The following is a 19,096-nucleotide window of genomic DNA, read 5'->3' as shown; positions in this document are numbered from 1 at the left end:
TGATTGATGTGCAGTAACATGATACATTTCTTGCTCTCATTCTTTGAAAAGTTTTGTGAAATTAAGATATCACTTCTTTCAGTTATTTGATGTGGAAGAATAAAGGCAAAGCCTTGTGCCAGCTTTGTAATAGTCTGTTCCAAGAGCAGCAAAAAAAAAAAAAAAAAAAAAATCATCTGCCAGAACCATGCAGAAATATTTTATTATTTCAAATTGATGAAAAATTGCAATGTGCTTGCATTCAGAGGGAAAAAAAAAAAAAAAAAGTGTGTTGATGAGGTCAGTTTTTCATCTGACCTCAGCTTATATAAGTCTTGGTCCTAAGCCTTACTCCACTAACACTATGCCTTCACAAAATGAAATCTGTCCCTTACTAATACGGAATGTTTGTCATGGCTCCCTGCCACCTTATCCCAACTGTTGACATAAGAAGATCAGTAGAAAAATAGAACATAGCAAGAATTCATTGACTTCACAGATGTTAGGATGCTACCTCCATCAATTTAGACTGTTTACCAGCAATGCAGGTTAACTAGGTTTGGTTTTCATTCTGCCTAGTGGTACACATTAAAGGAGCATAAAGTCTGTTCTCAGTGGTACAAGTACAGTGATTCTTGCACAGCAGTATTAACATCAGGGGAGTAGTTCTGCATCCTTCATCTGTACTACATATTCCTTGGCTGCAATCAAGAAAGAGTTTATTGAATGAATAAACTGAATGCTGTTAGAAATTCTTCTGTCGTTAGCAATAGCTCAGCATATATTATTAAAAATAATATGCACTAAAGACCATGGGAAGGATTTTGCTTTATCAAAGTGCCAAGTATAACATTGGAATAAGCTGTTCAGTCCTTTATTGAATTCAAGCAAATGAGCCAGATTTTGATCTATTTTCCTCAGTAAAAGTTTCAAGAATGCACTTGGAGTTCACAATTTTCTTAACGTCAACTAATAAACTAGTATTCAGTGCTGAAGTTTGAAGATTTGAGCACTGATGACAGAAGAGATGATTTAGCTACTCATAATAACAATTTTTTTTCTGGTTTATGTTAAGTAAATTATCTCTGCTGTATGCCTTGATAATAATCTCATTGCAAAGCTAAACACTGAATACCAGAATTGAAGTTTTTGGGAGGGAGGTGCCAGGGAGTTTATGATCTTCCAATTAAATACTGTGTCTGAACAAGTATGCGTGAGGGTTTGAATTGAAAATGCATGGGAATCCTTAACTCCAGCCTCTCCTAAATTCTGAAGTCTTGACTCTGTAACCATAACAACGCTAAGAGAATGTGGAGCTGGGAGAAAGGTTATGATGAAATTATTTTTAATGCATCTAAAGTGTCTTAGGTTCTCATAAATTGTTTAAAGGTCATTTTTCTGAAGATTTCATAATTTTAACTTCTTAGCATGATGCTAGAGAGTGAATTACCCATGCTTCTGTGGAATTCATTTTCATTATGACTCCCAACATGATTTTTTTTTTGCATGGATCACATTGGCACACGTTAAATTTAATGCTGGACTTAAGCCTTTTCTGAGGAATGATTCAAATGGAGTTTAAACCAATGGCTGTGTATTACATGGATGGTAAGCAAAACAAAACTTTTTTGGCTTTTTGGTTTTGTTTTTTTATAGGCATACATTTAAAATATAGAAAAAAAATACAGAAAATATCAGTATGTGTTGATATAATCTTAGCCTGTGCTTGTGCACCACATTTGTACAGTGTTGAGAAGCAGAAGCATCAGATGTTATTGTATAGTGGTGTCTCCCATGTAAGCAGATAAATTTATGACTGTCTGGGAATGACAAAATGATTTATAATCTCTAATATGTACTACAATCCACCTGCCATGAGCAATGACCTGTGTTGGCAGGCTGTGGTTAAAACAGACCATTTCAGCTGATAAAAAGAGTACACCAATGCTGGAAGGGAGGTGAGAGAGAAGGAAAGAAAACAATTTTATATTTTTATTAATATTATTGCATCATATATGTGGTTTAATACAGACAAAAACATTCATTGTTCAAGGTTTTAAAATAACTATTTTATTTCACCAGGGAATTACAGATTCATCCATATGAAAGCTACTCAGAGGGTAAACATCAGTGAAAAACAGATATGTGAACTTACTTTGTAGTAAATATCTATTATTTCTTTCCCAACTAAATGCAGGTAATAAACTAGACACTATGTAGTAGAGTTGCAGTTTGATAAAAGACAATAAGAATAAAAAATAAATAAAAAAAAAGAAAAAGCAGGAAAGGAAAGGTCACTAAGGAAGAAATCTACCCACTGTAAATATATTCAGGTTCTTATTAGGCTTTCTAATGATACTTAACTCCATCTCTTCTATCAACAGAACTCTTATTTAAGCAAAAAGTTTTTGTGTTTTTTTTTTGTTTGAAATCTAATAGGTCTATCTTAAAATTAGTTGTCTGCTGTGTACTTCATTGCATTATTTCCTTTATAGTTTTTCTAATTTTACCTAATTTTTTTTCTAATTTTTAATTTTCTAATTTTTTTTTTTGAGATTTCTGTTTTTCTGTCACCTTGTCCTTGCTCTCTCTCCCTCTTATCCTCTCCCTCTTCTTGGAATATACTTCAAGAGCATATCAAGCATCAGTTCCAAACCTGTGTTCCATGAGTAGCAAAAGGGAGGGAGGAGGGAAAGAATAAAAGATGAACAAAGGAACACAAGAGGGGCAACAAAAGAAAGGCAGAAAATTAGACCCAAAAAAGTAAGAAAAAAAAAAAAGTGAAGTGAGAATTGAAAACCAGATGGACAGCCAGCCTGGCATAAAGCACTGGTTCTTTACTGTAAGCTGGTACTTTGCTGCAGCAGTTCAGATACCTCTTTACTGACATAGACTTCTTGAGTAGATTTACATCATATTGTAATTAACTTTTTTCTTTTCTTTTTTTTTTTTTTTTAAATTCAATCTCCTAGTTCCATATTAGAGCAAGAAAAAAATTGTGATATGCCCCTTTTTACTGGTGAAATGTACTCTGTGCTAGCTCTGTGCTAGGAGATGGTGGAGTCACTGTCCCTGGGGGTGTTTAAGGAAAGGTTGAATGCTATGCTTGGTGCTTAGAGACATGGTCTAGTGGGTGATATTGGTGGTAGGGGGGTGGTGGGACCAGATGATCTTGGAGGTCTTTTCCAACCTTAATGATTCCATGATTCTATGATTCTATATCATTTGATGTACCTGCACCAAAGTTTCCTCAGCTAGCACGGTGCCAGCCCTGCATTCCCAGCCTTTTAAATCTATTTCACAGAGTGACTGTGTTTCAGTGTTTTACCCTTACTAAAAATAGCAAGTTTTTTTTTATAAGCAAGGTTATTTATTCTGATTACCATTTTTTACAAAGCACAGCTCCAGTCTCAAATGGAGTGGACTGATACTTAGGACTCAATGACAATTTGAACTCTGATCTCCCTTGGTCAGTGATCAATGTACCTACAACACTGCTTCAAGCTATTTCTTTCCTATTGTGTCAGTGTCTCATGTTAGCATCAGTTAGAATTAAACAATATGCTTTCTGATGGTTTGACCTTTGAACAAAGTTGGATTGAAATATTACTTTTGTCCTAGAGAAAGTTCTATTGAAAAATCACATAAAACAAGCAAAAAAAATGTTTTTGTAGTTGGTTGTTGTTGTTGTCTTCTGTTGTTGTTTTGTTTGTTTTCTGGAAGAAATTCAAAGGGTTTTATTTTGTTTACTGGCTAGAGAAATGGATAGTCATTTTTCTGTTGAATCTAGCACCAAATGCTTTCTTAACTGCCAGGAGTAGTTTTATATTTTGTCTCACTGGGGCTTTTAACCATCAGTGTTATTTCATTATAATAGAAACTCTGTAACCAGAAAACTATTGTCTAAGAAGGTGAGAAAAGATAGCATTAAAATGAGCATAAATATTTGAAATGGTGAATTTCAGGTCTGACCATCTGCTGTGAGTGCGTAACTACGCTTCATTGCTGTAGCTGAAGGAATCTGTGCCATTAGAAAGAGTACATGCTACATACCACCCCTCAATGAATTCTGGGGACTGTTTAATTGAAGAGTAAAGCCACAAAAGGAAATGACACAGTAAATAATTTGCACATAGGTCTTTATTTCCTTTTGATAAGATAAAATACACTGAAAAAAATGGATCATGTACAAGACTATCATGCTATCAATCTAATTATGAGCAGAATAATTTCAAAATCTGCATTTGCTCTGAGGTTTTTAGATAGTAGCCAGACAAGAAAGCTGACAGGAAATCATGCAGCTTTCAGACACTGGTGGCATTTCTTCAAAAATTAAATTCAAACTCTGTGAAATATAAGGTTTTTCATGTGACTGCTAATTTCAGTGAAGAAATATTTGCTCTAAACTTTCCAATCATTGCTATTTAAAATGATTGAAGCTGGAGGTAGTATTTACCTTTCCATCTTTAATAAATGCTTTGCCTGGACCTAACAGGAGGTCATTCACAAGCTGTCTGTGATACAAAGCTCACCTTCGTGCTCCTACATCAGACCTTGTATATTTTTCATTTAAACAGTTAACAGCAAGCAGATATACTGACTGAGTCCTTCCTTCTAACAGGTACTGTTCTTATTCTATGTAGGCTGTAATCAAAACTTCTCATTGTGACTGTAAAAGCAGTTAGTAATCAGTGTATCACACTGGGGACCTGGGAGTACCTGACATGATAGCATACCCTGGGAGTGTTTTTAAAAAAAAGAGAGAGAGAGACAAATGTAGAAAATGATTATGCCTGTATAAGAATTTTCTTCTAATTTACCATCAGTTAGAACTTAAAGCTCTGCAGTCTCTAAAGAGTTTCATTCTCTGTTTTAAGGATCTGTCTCCAGTACATAGTGTTAAGTTCTTGGCTTCTAAGACTTATTATGGCAAGGACTCCCCCAGGTCAGTTAAGCACTATGTGACAAATAGCTTCTTTATTATTAGTTTAAGATGTATTTCCTTTCATTTTGATTGAATGCTCTAGAGGATAGACAGCAACAAGCAATTTTTCTTCCATTTACCATATATCATTTTGTTTACCTTTAGCATATCTACTCCCACTCATCTTCTGTATAAATTACAACTGATCTTTTCAGTCTCTGCCATATGATTTTAATCACTGTAATCTGTAATATTTTCTATCATAGTTTTTTTTATGCATAGTATGTTTTTATGATACAAATTGAGCACTTACTTTCATTGAATAATCTATGAGGATTCCCAGGTCTTTTCTCAGAGTGCTTACATTTGATTTAGAATCTGCTTATACCCCATATTATTCTGCCTCATGTTAATTCTTCTGTACTTGTCAGCTATGAATTTGGCAGTTTTCAGAATAAAAGCCTATATCTGGGTCAGCAAATCCAGGCCTTTGTTACCACACACAATCTCATCATATAGTTTTACTTGGAAATTTAGTTAGATTCATTTTATGACCAATTATGGGGAATTCCTGGCTTGAATATTCCTCCCTGCTATGCAGTTTTACTGTGAATTTCCAACACCTCAGGTTCTTTCATGTACATGGCACCAGGTGCAGAGGATACCAGCTAGATGGCTGACTCTTCTGAAGCAATGTGCTATGGGAAATGAAGGACAGATAAAAGCCTTTCTCTTCTGCTTGGATACCTTCTCATAATTTTTTCATAAATTTATTCATAGCCAGTTTATACCCAATTGTGTGTGCCAGTATCCTTCATTAACATGAATACCTCTGTTGTTTATCAAAAGTCTTTGTAGAGAAAAGCCATATGCCTTTTGGCTCTTCTTCCAGTAGACTAAACAAGCTGAACTCTTTTGGAATCCTCTTGAAAGAAAGACTTTCTGTTTGTCTGCTCTGTTTAGTAGTGCTCTGAATTCATCTTTCTGAACAAGAGTGACCAGAACTGCACACAGTGTTTCAGAGAATGTCCAGTTCTTTCCCAGTGGGTTACTGTGCCCTTATCTACATGCTACATGTTTTTATTTTGTTTTCAGTTTTATACCCCTCCCCCCCCCCCCCCCTCCCCCCCCAAGGTTGCACTGTATTGATAACTCATAGTACTCTGGTAATATGTCTAAATTTTACCTCCTCTGCCATCTCCACCCAGTGGTTCAATGGTTGTAGGAAGCAGCACACCAAAGTTTGTACAAAGGTATATCTTTTTGTTATTCATAGAATCATAGAATGAAGGATGTTAATGCCATGGGCTGGGACACCTCCCACCAGACCAGGTTGCTCAAAGCCCCATCCAGCCTGGCCTTGAACATCTCCAGGGATGGGGCATCCACAGCTTCTCTGGGCAGCCTGTGCCAATGCCTCACCACCCTCAGAGTAAAGAATTTCTCTCCAATATCTAATCTAAATCTACCCTCTTTTAGTTTAAAACCATTACCACTTGTCCTATCCCTATATGCCCTGACACAGAGTCCCTCCCCAGCTTTCCTGTAGGCCCCCTTTAGGTCCTGGAAGGCTGCTATAAAGTCTCCCCAGAGCCTTCTCCAGGCTGAACAACCCCAACTCCCTCAGCCTGTCTTCATAGGAGCGCTGCTCCAGCCCTCTGATCATCCTTGTGGCACTCCTCTGGACTCGATCTAGGAGGTCCATGCCCTTCTTGTGCTGGGGGCCCCAGAGCTGAATGCAGCCCTCCAAGTTCGGTCTCACAAGCGCAGAGCAGAGAGGCAGAAACAACTCCCCTGCCCTGCTGGCCAGGCTGCTTTTGATGCAGCTCAGGAAACAGTTGGTTTTCTGGGCTGCAAGCACACATTGCTGGCCCATGTTGAGCTTGTCATCCACCAACACCCCTAGGTCTTTCTCCTCAGGACTGCTCTCAACTCACTCTCCACCCAGCCTGTATTTGTGTTCAGGATTGCCCCAGCCCAGGTGCAGGACCTTGTATCAGCTTGGCCTTGTTGAACCTCATGAGGTTCGCACAGGCCCACCTCTCAAGCCTGTCCAGGCCCCTCCGGATGGCATCCCTTCCCTCAGCTTGTCAACCATACCACACAGCTTGGTGTCATCGGCAAACTTGCTGAGGACACACTTGATTTCACTGTCCATGTCACTGACAAAGATGTTAAACAGTGCTGGTCCTCATACTGACCTTTGAGGAACACCACTCATTACTGATCTCCACTTGGACATTGCTGTTGACCACAACTCTTTTAGTGCGACCATCCAGCCAATTCCTTACTCACCGAGTGATCCATCCGTCAAATCCATGTCTCTCCAATCTAGAGACAAGGATACCATGAGGAACAGTGTCAAAATCCATCTCTGGATCTCAGGGATTCTTTGGTTGCCTCTCTAGCTGTGGTGTTTGAATGCTTGATTTGAAGCTCTTGACGTTCAAAGTTATCATCCACTTCACACATCTTTTCCAAGAGAGTTTTCTCCTTGTCCCACATGTCCTGTGATTTTAACCACAGAGGTAATCATGTGCCTCCTTGTTCCAGCTACAGTGAGCTGGTGAAAGTATTCATCATAAGTATGATATCTTCTGAGGCTATTCCTGCAATTTTTGCTATTGGAATATTGTATACTTTGGATCAGCATTAAAGACTAATGAGAGAATATGATTATTTTTTATTTCTTTGAGTACATTGTTAATAACAGACAGTGCAAGTGGATAACTACCTTTCTGAGGTAGCATTTACTTTTTCCTACAGTGGAATGAAGAATTGCTGTTTTCATCATACTCATAAACATCCAGTGAAGCTTATTTTGCATAATACTGACTGTAAAGACTAGTGAACAGAGAAGCTTCTTCTGCACTGATATAACAGAGGGACATAAAGTCTGTTTTCTGCAGAGAACACTTTTTTTTTTCTTTTTCTTTTTTTCCCCTGTATCTTCTGTCACTTGTCCTGGAGCAGGTTGTACTCCAATAGGGATGGCACTGCTCCTGAATAATGTCAATGCTCATATATGTAATGATCCCCATGTTATGTATTATGAACATAGCAATGGCAAATCTGGGTTCACACAGAAGACATAGGCTTAATGCTTTGTAGCAGATTTATAAGTAAAAACAGTCTCTAGAGAATACTCCTAAAATAAGGAGTCATGCTACTTATTTTAATGTAGTCAAAAATATAAATATATTAATCTACATTTTACTGCCTTAATTTAAATACTGCTAATACCATGCATTAAATGGTTAGCTGACTAACTGTTGGTCACTCTGAATATACACATAACATAGCAGAGTAGGTTTTTTCTATGGCAAATGTTTCAGATAAAAATAAATAAAACAGATGTGTCTTGAAAGAGAGAAAAATTGTTTTTTGGCCAAGAGTTATTGATGGGAATGATGGAGAGACTTCTGGCAAGTAGAAATCGTTAATTCTGCACTTCCCATTCATTAACTGTTTTCTGTCAGTAACTGAGTGAGCTATGTTACTGACACTTGTAGACAAAAATAGAAACTAGTATTGTTTTTACATTTATCACATGCTAAGTTTATCTCACTCCAATCTACTTGTGAAATCTCTGTAGACAGAAGCAGATTTGGTCACTGTTGTTTGTCTAGCAGTTACTTTTTTTCTGTTTTGTCTCCATGGCTTGTTGAACAATTCCTTTTACACACGTGTGTAGATTTAAATAAATAGGTAGAAATAAAAATTCTGTAGGCATTTCCATGATCACAAATGATTAACTTTTCACGATATTTTTTGATGTTCAATCTGTGTATTAATGCAAACATTTAAAGGAGATTGCAATTAAATTATAAAATCTGAAGAAGTACAGAGAGAAGTGCAGAGGAGATGCTGAATGTATACTTAGTAATTAATGCAATTAATGCTTTGAATGCTGCTAGATTAACATCACCTATGATTTAATGCTTTTTTACCTTTTATACCAAGTGCAACATAAAATATGAGGACTCTTGAAAAAGGTGAAACCAATACAGTTTGTTTGCAGAAGTTAACATATTAAAAAAATTAAAATATGGAACACTGTTTTATACTAAACAACCTTAGTCATTGTAAAATATTAATAATTACTGTTGTGGGGAAAAAGAAAGCAAGCAAACAAACGAACAAATAGGCAAAAAAAAAAAAAAGAAGAAAGAAAACAGATTTCAGCATTCAGTTTTTCACATGCTTCAAAGTCTTCTTTGAAAATACAGCTTGTTGGAACTTTCTCTTTCCAAGTTAACAAGGCACTGTGTTCATGCTTGCTGTTGGAGGTCATGGGCTTGGTTGCCTCCTGCCAAGGTTTCCTCCTGTCATTCACCACTATTCAAGACCCATGTGTAATACTGATGCATTAGAGCGGTAGAATTTTTTTTCTATCTCACACTGAAGGAAATAATTGCACAAGTAAGGGATCAGATGTCAGTAGGAAAATAAGCAATCAAATACACATCTGCATTTATTTTGAGTTTTGCATATGCTATCTATAATACAGCATAAAGTTTGATATTCTGAAATGCAGCACTATGTCAGCCAGACATGTTCTTGTAAATTAATCTTGTCCTGAATGAACATCAAAAACAACAAAAAATGTGTCCATTTTTCATTTTTTGAGTGAAATGAGGCATAACCCCAGGCACAGGATGCAGCAACACGAACAATGTTAAAGTTCATTCCTCTTGCATCACCAATATCTGTATTAGGAAATGATGAGCTGGAAATTCTACAAGAAAACTTGGAAGGTTAACATTCTTTCCTGCAGGGTCACTTTCCTGTAAGAACTTGCTAATAGCAGAAGACATTTTGTCAGGCAGGATAGATTAGGATGTGCACTGAGATGGAAGGATTCAAATGCTATTTCATCTGTCTTTCTCTCCTGGCCTTCCTGTTTCAACTGTGAGGAGCTTCCTGTCTGAATGGATTGCAATGGCTATTTCAGATAAGCTTAAGACATGTAAAATATGTTGTTGCTAATTAGTCAAGATGTAATTAGTCCAAGGAAAATAATTGTACACAAATGATATAAAGTTTCAGCTTCACGGCTCGAACAGTGAACTCAGGTCCTTTTAGGAGTTGCTTGTCTTAAAAATAAAATAGCAGAAAATAATTATTAAGGAACCTCTTCAAAATTCCCATTACCCTGCTAATGAAAATTTAACGCATTGCCCAGAAGATACGGTTGATCTGTGCTCTGTAAGGTCCTTCCACCACATCATCATCCATGTACTCCCAGCTGCTCCCGTCAAACAGGAAGCTAATAGTGACTTTGAGGAAGCAACTTCTCTGCCTCCCAACTGAAAGTAAAGCACTGTAAATGCAGTCCTCGCACAGCAGTGAGTAGGTAATTAAGAGTGTTCTCTTCCATTAACTACACTTCAAGTGATCCATCTCTTGGGTGTGTGCCACAGGCTGCTATGACCTACCTGGAGCTGTTAAAGTAATTAAAGTTCACTTCAGGATTTCATATGCCAAGCATAGCACAGCAGAAAGTTGAAGTTAGACTTAATGTCATATACAGCTGCCTACTATTATTACTGTTATTCACTAATGCAGCTTTGCAGTACCAGCCAAAGACCAAGTCTGGTGGTTGAGACTGTATTGTTATGAATGTAAAAGCATAGGAGAATATGTTCTGTGCCCTCAGTAGAAATATCTAAGGGGAACCCTTCCTTGAAGTAATACCATGTCTGATTTGGAACTTGCCTTTCCCATTTTTTTTCCTGATATTTCTATTTGATTCCTTGCTGAAAAGGATGGCCTGCAATGGCTTCTGGATTTTGTTTTGAGAACATATAAATTCATGTCATCCTTGTGGAACTTTCTGGGGCCTCAGAGCAGGTGGGCTTGGCTAAATAAAGGTTCTTTCATCTTTACATATAAGTTTGATGATTCACTGATGTCGCATATTTATCGCTACAGTAAAATAGAATGTTATTATTGCTTCTCTTACTAATATTAATACTAATGTTATTGTGTCTGCAGCTGTTTGAGAACTCAGCAACACTGTGAAATGCTGTCAGGCATTCAGGACAAGTTCATCAAATGTTGCTTCTCTTCTCCTCTCCCTCTCTCATGTTCAGCTCAGCCAGATGTTAATCTAGCAGCTGCTAATGTTATCCAACTATTGTGTAGCAGAGATGATACACAGAGAATAAAATTATATATATGGTGGTATATCATCTGAAGACCTGTAAAATACTCTCATTGCTCTGGATTTCTTATCTAAATCTCCTGTTATCCTGTGTAAGGTAACATCTATAGTATTTATTTGTTTTGCAGTGAAATAACTGTAGTAACTTGTTTAGAATTATTTGTATTTTATTTTAAATTCAAGATCTAGAACTGTTATATCCTCTAATCTGAGTTATCAGCAGATTCTGGTACCACTGAAAGTTTCATTCTATTTTCTCCCCTCAAGTTAGTGAGTAATAGTTCTGCCACAGTGATAGCACTGTAGTCAGCTATAGTTTCTACAGAGTAAGATAACCATAAAAGGATAAAAATCTTGTAAAACATCTATAAAACAATCTTGTTTGGGATATTTAATGCAAGTTCTCCCTGCTCTGTGCACAGAAATGCTTCGTTTCAGCAGAAGCCTCATGCAGCATCTGTATCAGCTGAGAGCCAAAGATGTTAATGAACAGGTTTGTTTTTTTGTTTTGTTTTTTTTTTTGTTTTATTTTGTTTTTCCCCAGCTTTACTGAAAGCTGTAGGCTTCTCAGCAAGCTGTAACTCTATATTTCTCTTGTTTCTTACTTGAGAAGATGTTTGCAAGTTATGAATGAACAGCCAATTCTTAGAAAGAGTTGAATGGCTTTTCAAATTATAACTTGGATTTTTCTGATAATTTCTGATAATTTTATATTTTACCTCACTGGTGTGGTAATTGCTAATTTCCCCTTCCAAGGATGCAAGTGAACAAATAAATATATGCATGAAGCTACAAGTGGAAAATCTTCACCAACCTATACACTCATTTTTCAGGGTTTTTGTTCCTTAGCAATCCTTTTCCATCCTGTTTTTTGGTAATTAGCTATATTGGCCTTACTACCTTCATTTTTTTCTTTGTCTTCTACCTCCTATAAATACTTACCACGCTTCGTGCCTCACAATATTTTTCCCTACCAATTTGTTTTTGAACTTGTCCAAATTACTTACCAAGTTTTAGAATACTATTCTTACCCCAACTTAATCCATTTTTCACCTTTTTTTTTAAATGCAGATATTGTTAGAGGACATTTGCTGTAACAACCTAGTTTCACACAGTGGAAAGTCATTTCACTGGCCAAAATTACACACGGATAGTCAGAAGTCAGTTACCTAGTTCGTATGTGCCATGAAACATAAAACCATTCTGTTAGGATTGCGGGATTTGGAGGGGAATAAGTAGCCAACATAAGTTAGTTGGTAGTTGATTATAAAAGATGCTTAAATGTATAAGAAGATAAATTTCCTGTAAAACTAAAAGGTGTTTGACATTTATCCATTATTCAAATACAGATGGCATGAATAAGTAGAAATATTTCATCATTAAATGGGAACATAATAGCACACGAAGATATAGTTAGTTATTACTAGGTAGTAGAATTTCACCATACTCTTACCAGTATAAACGGTTTATCAGAACCATGTCTTTGCAGCTCTGAGGTGTGTCATGCCCCGGCGGCTGCAGTGCAGCAGATGTCACTTCTTTTGCCATATCTGAGTAGTGCTTGTGCACAGCTGCAAATCTGTTTTCTCTTTCTTTCTTTTACAGTCAAGTAAGTTCTGCAGTGACAAGAAAGAGGGCAATTTTGGTTAAAAGCATATCTAGCTCAGCAGAAAATCTGGCAAATGGGAAGAAAGGAAATTATACAATCGAGAGCAATCAGAAAATGATTTTGATGGGTGATTACCATCAGATTGCAATGTTTCTACATGGATCCACAGGGCTTGGTATGAGCCCAAGAGCAATTTCACATTTGTATAAAATCATCAGTCTGCATAAAAGAACAGTTTATGGATTACATGATTTTTTTGTAGTATCCTGAAGAAGAAGGAGGACTAAAGGGACCAGGTATTTTCAGTCACTGAGTACAATGGGTCTCCAGCACAGCTTGAGCTGTCAGCTGAAATTGTTCCACTTTTCCTTTAAAATGAATGTCAGAAGATACTACTGGCTCCAGTCTCTAATGCTAGGCTTCATTAGTATACCAGTTACTAACCTTGAACAAAGTAACTCCTTAACCAGAGAAAACTCAGGTCTGTGGTAGAAGATGGATTAAACAAATCTTTGCTATCTGTGTCTGAGTAGGGCTGGTACTTTCCACACAGCATGGCCCCAAAAGTCACAACAAATTCCACATCAGTTTCTTTTGGTCTTTGGTGAAGTCATCTTCCTCTAGTGATCCCTGAGACTAGGATATAAATCTGTGTTCTGACACAGCCTGATCCTTTCAGGATTCTCCAAAATTTCAGTGAGGCTTCAGACAGATGCTTTCTGCTCCTATCATGCTAACTGGCCTCTCCCTACATCCATCTGAACACAATCCATTGTCTTCCAGGAGAGTGGAAACACTCTCTCCAGAATGCCTCTCCATTCTTCCCCTCTCTCCAGAATGCCTCAGTTAACTCAGAGTGCAGCTGCTAGGATACAGCACATAGGCAATACCATGTACTAACCCATGACAAACAGCTCAGCATTCTTTCTCATGTGTTCAGATAAAACAACATTAATTTAAAGATTGAATTGTGTATAGAAGAAATTTCATATTATACATATAAGGGTAGGAGAGCAAATCACAGTTATAAAGTAAAATCACATCATAAAAATTGGTGACTATGAAAAAAATGTTGATATTACAGTGAGAAAGCTGCTCAATGTGAAATTCTCCCAAATTAATTGCTTGTGAAAGCGTAAAAAGAAGACATGAGAAGTGAAATTATTTTCCTATTCATGCAACATCAGTAGGACTGAAACTGGATTACTGCTGTCACTTCTTTCTTAAAAAAAAAATTTAAAAAAAATTGAGAAATTTTGGAGATCTTAAACCACCAGTCACTCAGATAATTGAAAAGCTGATAGAAGTTAACCCAGTGAGACAGTCACAGTGGGATTCAGATCATTAAATGTGATGCCTGAAATTTAGTTGTCAATACACTGCTATACCTCTACAGTGTAAAGAACCTCTACTTTACAGTATAAAGTACCCTTCACACTAATCTTGATTTGGGGTGTGTACGTATAGGTACCTGCTGCAATTTGTGATTCCTTGGAGTACCCAGGAGAACTGTGTGGAGCAATCCAAATGGCCATATCTCACCAGAGGCAGCCGAGACCTGGGTCTCCAAGTTCTCTTTACCCTGATGGTGATGGACAAAATAAAAGCTACTAGCCCAAAGCTAAAACAAATAAAGAGAGAAATGTTACACACTTGGGCACTGTAATTAACTGTTATGCAACAACTGTAAAGCTTGTGTCAATTTGGTTCCTTCAAATTAAGATTGCATTTGAATTAAACAGCAAATTTACTATAATTCGACATGGTTACAGTTGTTAGCTCAAATTGAGTATTTAGGTTTTGAAGAGACATTTGTTGAAGGGATATCATTTTTACAATAAAATAGAAAAACAAAAAAAGGGACAGATGGGGAGAGAAAACTTTCTCATCTCTAATTGTGTATCTTTCTCTGTACTAGGGTCCCAGATCCCCAGTTCAGAAATGTATTTAACCCTCACATGAGGGAAAGTAGGGAAATGAGAAATGAAACGAATCAGATTTATTTTGCTGTGGGATAACTATACTATGCCAACATGGGTAAGGAAGACAATTCTAGTCTTTGAATTTTGATGGATTTTATGTTTTGTTTTTGTTTGTTCGTTTTGTTTTGTATGGGGAGGATTCTTTGTTTCATGTATTTCTAACTTAAATTTCATTCTATAAGTCTTTGTGACTCCCGATTGAGCTTTGGTCACTAGCAGAAAAGCTTGAAGGGATTTTTATTTCTTCTGTGCTCATCACAGTTTATGATCCTTGCTTCTCCCTTCTTCAGAAATTTTTTTTATTCACAGATGTGGAAAAGAATGGAAAGGAAACCGTTGTCACATACGTGCTAAGCCTCTTCAACCTCCAATTTCAAGTCTCCTTCGAAAAGGTGGGTCTGGAAAAAAAGAAATATCTTTCTATTCATCCTTCGAGTGTTTCCTTTTTCTTATTACCGCCTTTGATTGCTCTGATTTTTGCAGATATTTGGATTGGGTTGGGTATCGGTTTCTTGCTGATTAAAATTGCAGCTGCTGCCTTGTGTTTCCTATGGAAGAAGAAAGAGCCTGAAATGTAAGTGAAACTTTTATTTTGTGTAAAGCAGACACAAATGTGGCACAAAACAATGGCTAACTGCCCAGTCTCCTTGGTTTCAACTTTTAAATATCCCCACAGTCTGTGTGCCTTCATATGCAACACTAAACGTAAAACCTAGTTTTGCAACAACCTAGTTTTGATCTTAGTGGAACCCAGACTGGAAACAATGAGTTATAGCTTGACTTTTAGATTATTTTGAGTCAACTTTATATAATTATTCTTAAATTATAAAATTAATCCATCCTAAGAGCAGTAGCCCTGATTTTTGTACATGACAGTTAAATATGAAAAATATGATGTATTTGTGGTTTCTTGAAACCTCTGAGGCTAAATTAGTTTTTTTAAGGCAGGCTCACAGCTCTTCCTGAAGCTACTGATTAAGAATTTTCCCTGGGGGAACAGTTTTGCCCTAAAGGAACAGTTTTGCCCTAAAGGAACAGTTTTGCCCTAAAGGAACGGTTTTGCCTTAAAGGAACAGTTTTGCCCTAAATATTTCAATACTTACAGACGTCTGAGAACTCTCCCTTTACCTGTGATAACTGGATGGAGTAAGTGTTAGGTTATTTTCTCCACTTTAAAAGACTAGTGTTTTGTATAAAACTCTCTGATAAATTGGAAAAATACAAGCTGATAAACTGCAGAATCATGTGACCTTATCCACAAATCATTGTGTTTGTTTCCTCTCCTTTACTTCCTACAGGCACTCACAATCTGGTTTTCTGTTTAATTTTGTATTAGGCCTCTTAATCAGTGGTTCTTTAGATGTGCCTCACCAATGACATGTTATCTGTTCCTTCCACCCATTTCCTCTACCTCTTCATCTCACACCCATTGTCTAGTAATGCTGTCTTTCCCTGGCACCACTCCAGTACAGACTCTTGGCTTGTGGTTCAAGTACTGGTCTTACTCATGGTGAAGGAGAGCTCTAGATGGCAATTTTTCTTCCCAAATACATGTTTCTTCCATCCAGTATTATGCTTGCTATTGGTACAGTGCAAATATTAAGTAAATTTTCTTCTGACACCCCACTGCATAGAGATCATCTTTTCTGAATGAAAGAACAACAACAACAACAAAAAACAGCAAAACTGATGTTGTTTTATTTCAAAATTTATTTCAAGTGCTTTGGATGACATTACTGGTAGTACTGGTAAAGAGATCTCTCTTTATCCAGTTATTTGATTCCAGTTTATTTAAGACAAACCCCTGACTGACAGTTCATTATTTCACAGATTCCTTATCTCTTAGCACTTCCTTCTCTGATAAGTTCTAGTTTCTCTCATCTTCCTAAGATAAATTTTTTTTCCTATTTTTTATTTTCCTCTAACATTTGTATTTCTCTCTCTGCCTATCTCTTTATGTATTGTAGTAGATCCTTTTCCATCATCAGGTACCTACCTAACAGTGTCGTCCATTTCAGGAATTCCTGTAGTGAATTGCCTTTCGCATTTTTGTATTAGATTTCTCTCACCCCACATCTTTTTCTCCAGAATTCATCTTCAAATATGTCTTTTTTCCTTTAAGCCTCTTCTTTGCTATAAATCTTTCTCTCTTTGGGGATGTTGTTATCTCCCAAATGATCTACTAAACTGTACAGGCTCCTGTCATGATGTTATTGCTGCTGACACCTTTCCTAACACCGCACACTACCCCTGACAGATAGTTGTCTATAAACACAGAAGGAAAATGGGGAAGCAAGAACATTTAGTGGTTGTGCTACTGTTAACTGAGTGCATAGCTTCACCTACTTTCTTTATGTCTGCTTCGCCTTCTGTTAAGTGGGAATAATAGCATTGCCTTATCTTACTTCACAGAGGCTTTAAGAATTAATTCATTTCCATTTACACAACCTGCTAAAGTACACATATGGAAAAGCACCTCACAAGCGCAAGATAAGGTGTATTGCAAGAGCTGCTTGATTTTATTTTATTTTTTCATAATTTCAATTAATATTTTTGCAAATAAAACTTGTTTTATTAATCATATTATTTTTCTTAAGCTACTTTTCTTGTGCTCTAAACACCTTCTTTTATGATTTTCTTTCATGAATGTTTGCTTAAGGTTTACTGCAGTGGCTTCTACTTCTCTTCCACCTTCATATCTGTATTCAGGGAATAATTTTTTTTTCTTTCTTGTAATTATATACGCCCAAACAAACAAACAAAAGCACCTAGAGAGGTGGGGATTCGGGTTTGTTTGTTTGCTTTTGTACATGAAAAGGTACCATGTTGCAACATGCCAAACATTTTAGACTCTTGTTAGGTATGAAATTAAACAGAGTTGAACAAAGATCTTCTCACTATTGCACTAAGGAAATATTAAAGCTCTGAAATGAAAAGAATCAGGTTAGATAGTTTACACAGCAGAGTTCATTCTGGTCTTGATTGTTTTCACTGGAGCTGCCAAAAAGGTAAGTTATAATGATGGAGATTTTAACCCATGGTACAAAATCTAAATGTATATGTTCATTGTTTTTAATTACAGTTGACTTAAAATGTTAGTTAAAATGCATTTTATAGTCTTCATCAAGAACTAATCTAACTACTGAATGATAATTTGATTGAAATTGTGAATTTGTGAATTTGTGAAAACAATTATATCTGAAACTTTGAATTTGAGAACATAAACTCATCCAGATGGTCTCTCCATCTTCAAGTACCTAGTAACTAGCATGATTTTGTATATAAAAATCATAGCTGGAAGCATAGCAGTAAATTAATGCAAGTTATTCCTTAACTACTTAATCAGCAATCAGCAGTGACTAGCCAAAATGTAGTCAGTGTTATAGTGCTGCAGTTTGGATCTTTAAGATAAAGCTTTAGAATAAGAAGTGACTTGTGTTTGCATAAGGCTGGAAAATGTACAATGTGACAGCACCACACAGAGGCATGAGATTTTTCTCCTCATTTTTTTAAAGGCAATTCGATGAACTTGAGGCATTCAATTATGCACACGATGCTTTCCTACAACTCACTTTTGTTTCAAAGGTTTGTGTCCACTCTTAGACTTCCTTGGTCATGTTGTCTTCTTAAAGGTGTTAGGCATTAGAGGAACTCCATACTCTAAGGTTGCCTGCTTGGCCACTTTTTCACAATGTAGCTTTTGCACACTTGAGCAAAAGTTTACTGACTTTTGATAAATTCTTTTGCTAGCTATTTTTTAATAACTTCTGTAAGAGTCTCGTTTGTTCCTTCCTGCTATAGAACCACATGTGCAGGCATTTGTAGCTGCTCCTCAAAGAAGCACACTAATGTATAGGTGCTAGCTCTCAGGACGTTTTTAAATGGAGTGCAAATCCATCTGTACCTCAAAGAAAATGGCACAGGAGTGTGCACAAGAGCTAGAGGAAAAGTTTTGGAGTCCAACAGAACTATTTTTTTTTCACTAGCAAACTAGCTAACAAGCAGAAGGGGTAGGCTGGTGACCCCTTAGTCACCTGCGGCCTTAGAAGGTGTTGCTAGCAGTGGTGAGAACCTGACAGTTACATTACATCCTTCTTTTCTTCACGGGAAAGAGTGTTAGTGCCTTATCCCCTCTCTCCAACCCAAAAAGTATGTTCTTTTCTTTCACTCTCTCCTTCTCCTCCTTCTTTAGCAAGAATTTCATCTCTGATCTGCAGGCTTTAAAATCTTCACTGCCTGAGTGGGAGTTACTGGAAGTCATCACATAAGTTTATTTACTAATGGACAAAAGCAGCCTGCCACATGGCTTGGCAGCAGTGGATTTCATTACCACAATGGCATTCAGATATGCAAGCAACTTCCCAGATCCCAGCTGGGGATATGTGAAACTTTTGTATAGACTACCCAAATTGGAGGAAGCTTATGTTTCTCGCATT

General features: G+C 36.8%; 1 protein-coding gene across 1 annotated transcript in view; it reads left to right on the top strand.

Moving 5' to 3' along the window:
* Window positions 1-19,096, top strand: part of MALRD1 (MAM and LDL receptor class A domain containing 1) — a 265,114-nt gene that overhangs the window by 236,585 nt on the left and 9,433 nt on the right. Inside the window, exons 38-39 of the mRNA XM_040550276.1 lie at window positions 14,970-15,052; window positions 15,144-15,234. Of these exons, the coding sequence (XP_040406210.1) occupies window positions 14,970-15,052; window positions 15,144-15,234 (174 nt within the window). The remainder of the gene's footprint in view (window positions 1-14,969; window positions 15,053-15,143; window positions 15,235-19,096) is intronic.

This window comes from Cygnus olor, chromosome 2, assembly GCF_009769625.2.
Source record: "Cygnus olor isolate bCygOlo1 chromosome 2, bCygOlo1.pri.v2, whole genome shotgun sequence".
NCBI classification, from domain to species: Eukaryota; Metazoa; Chordata; class Aves; order Anseriformes; family Anatidae; genus Cygnus; species Cygnus olor.
This window is presented reverse-complemented; position numbering and strand designations above follow the sequence as displayed.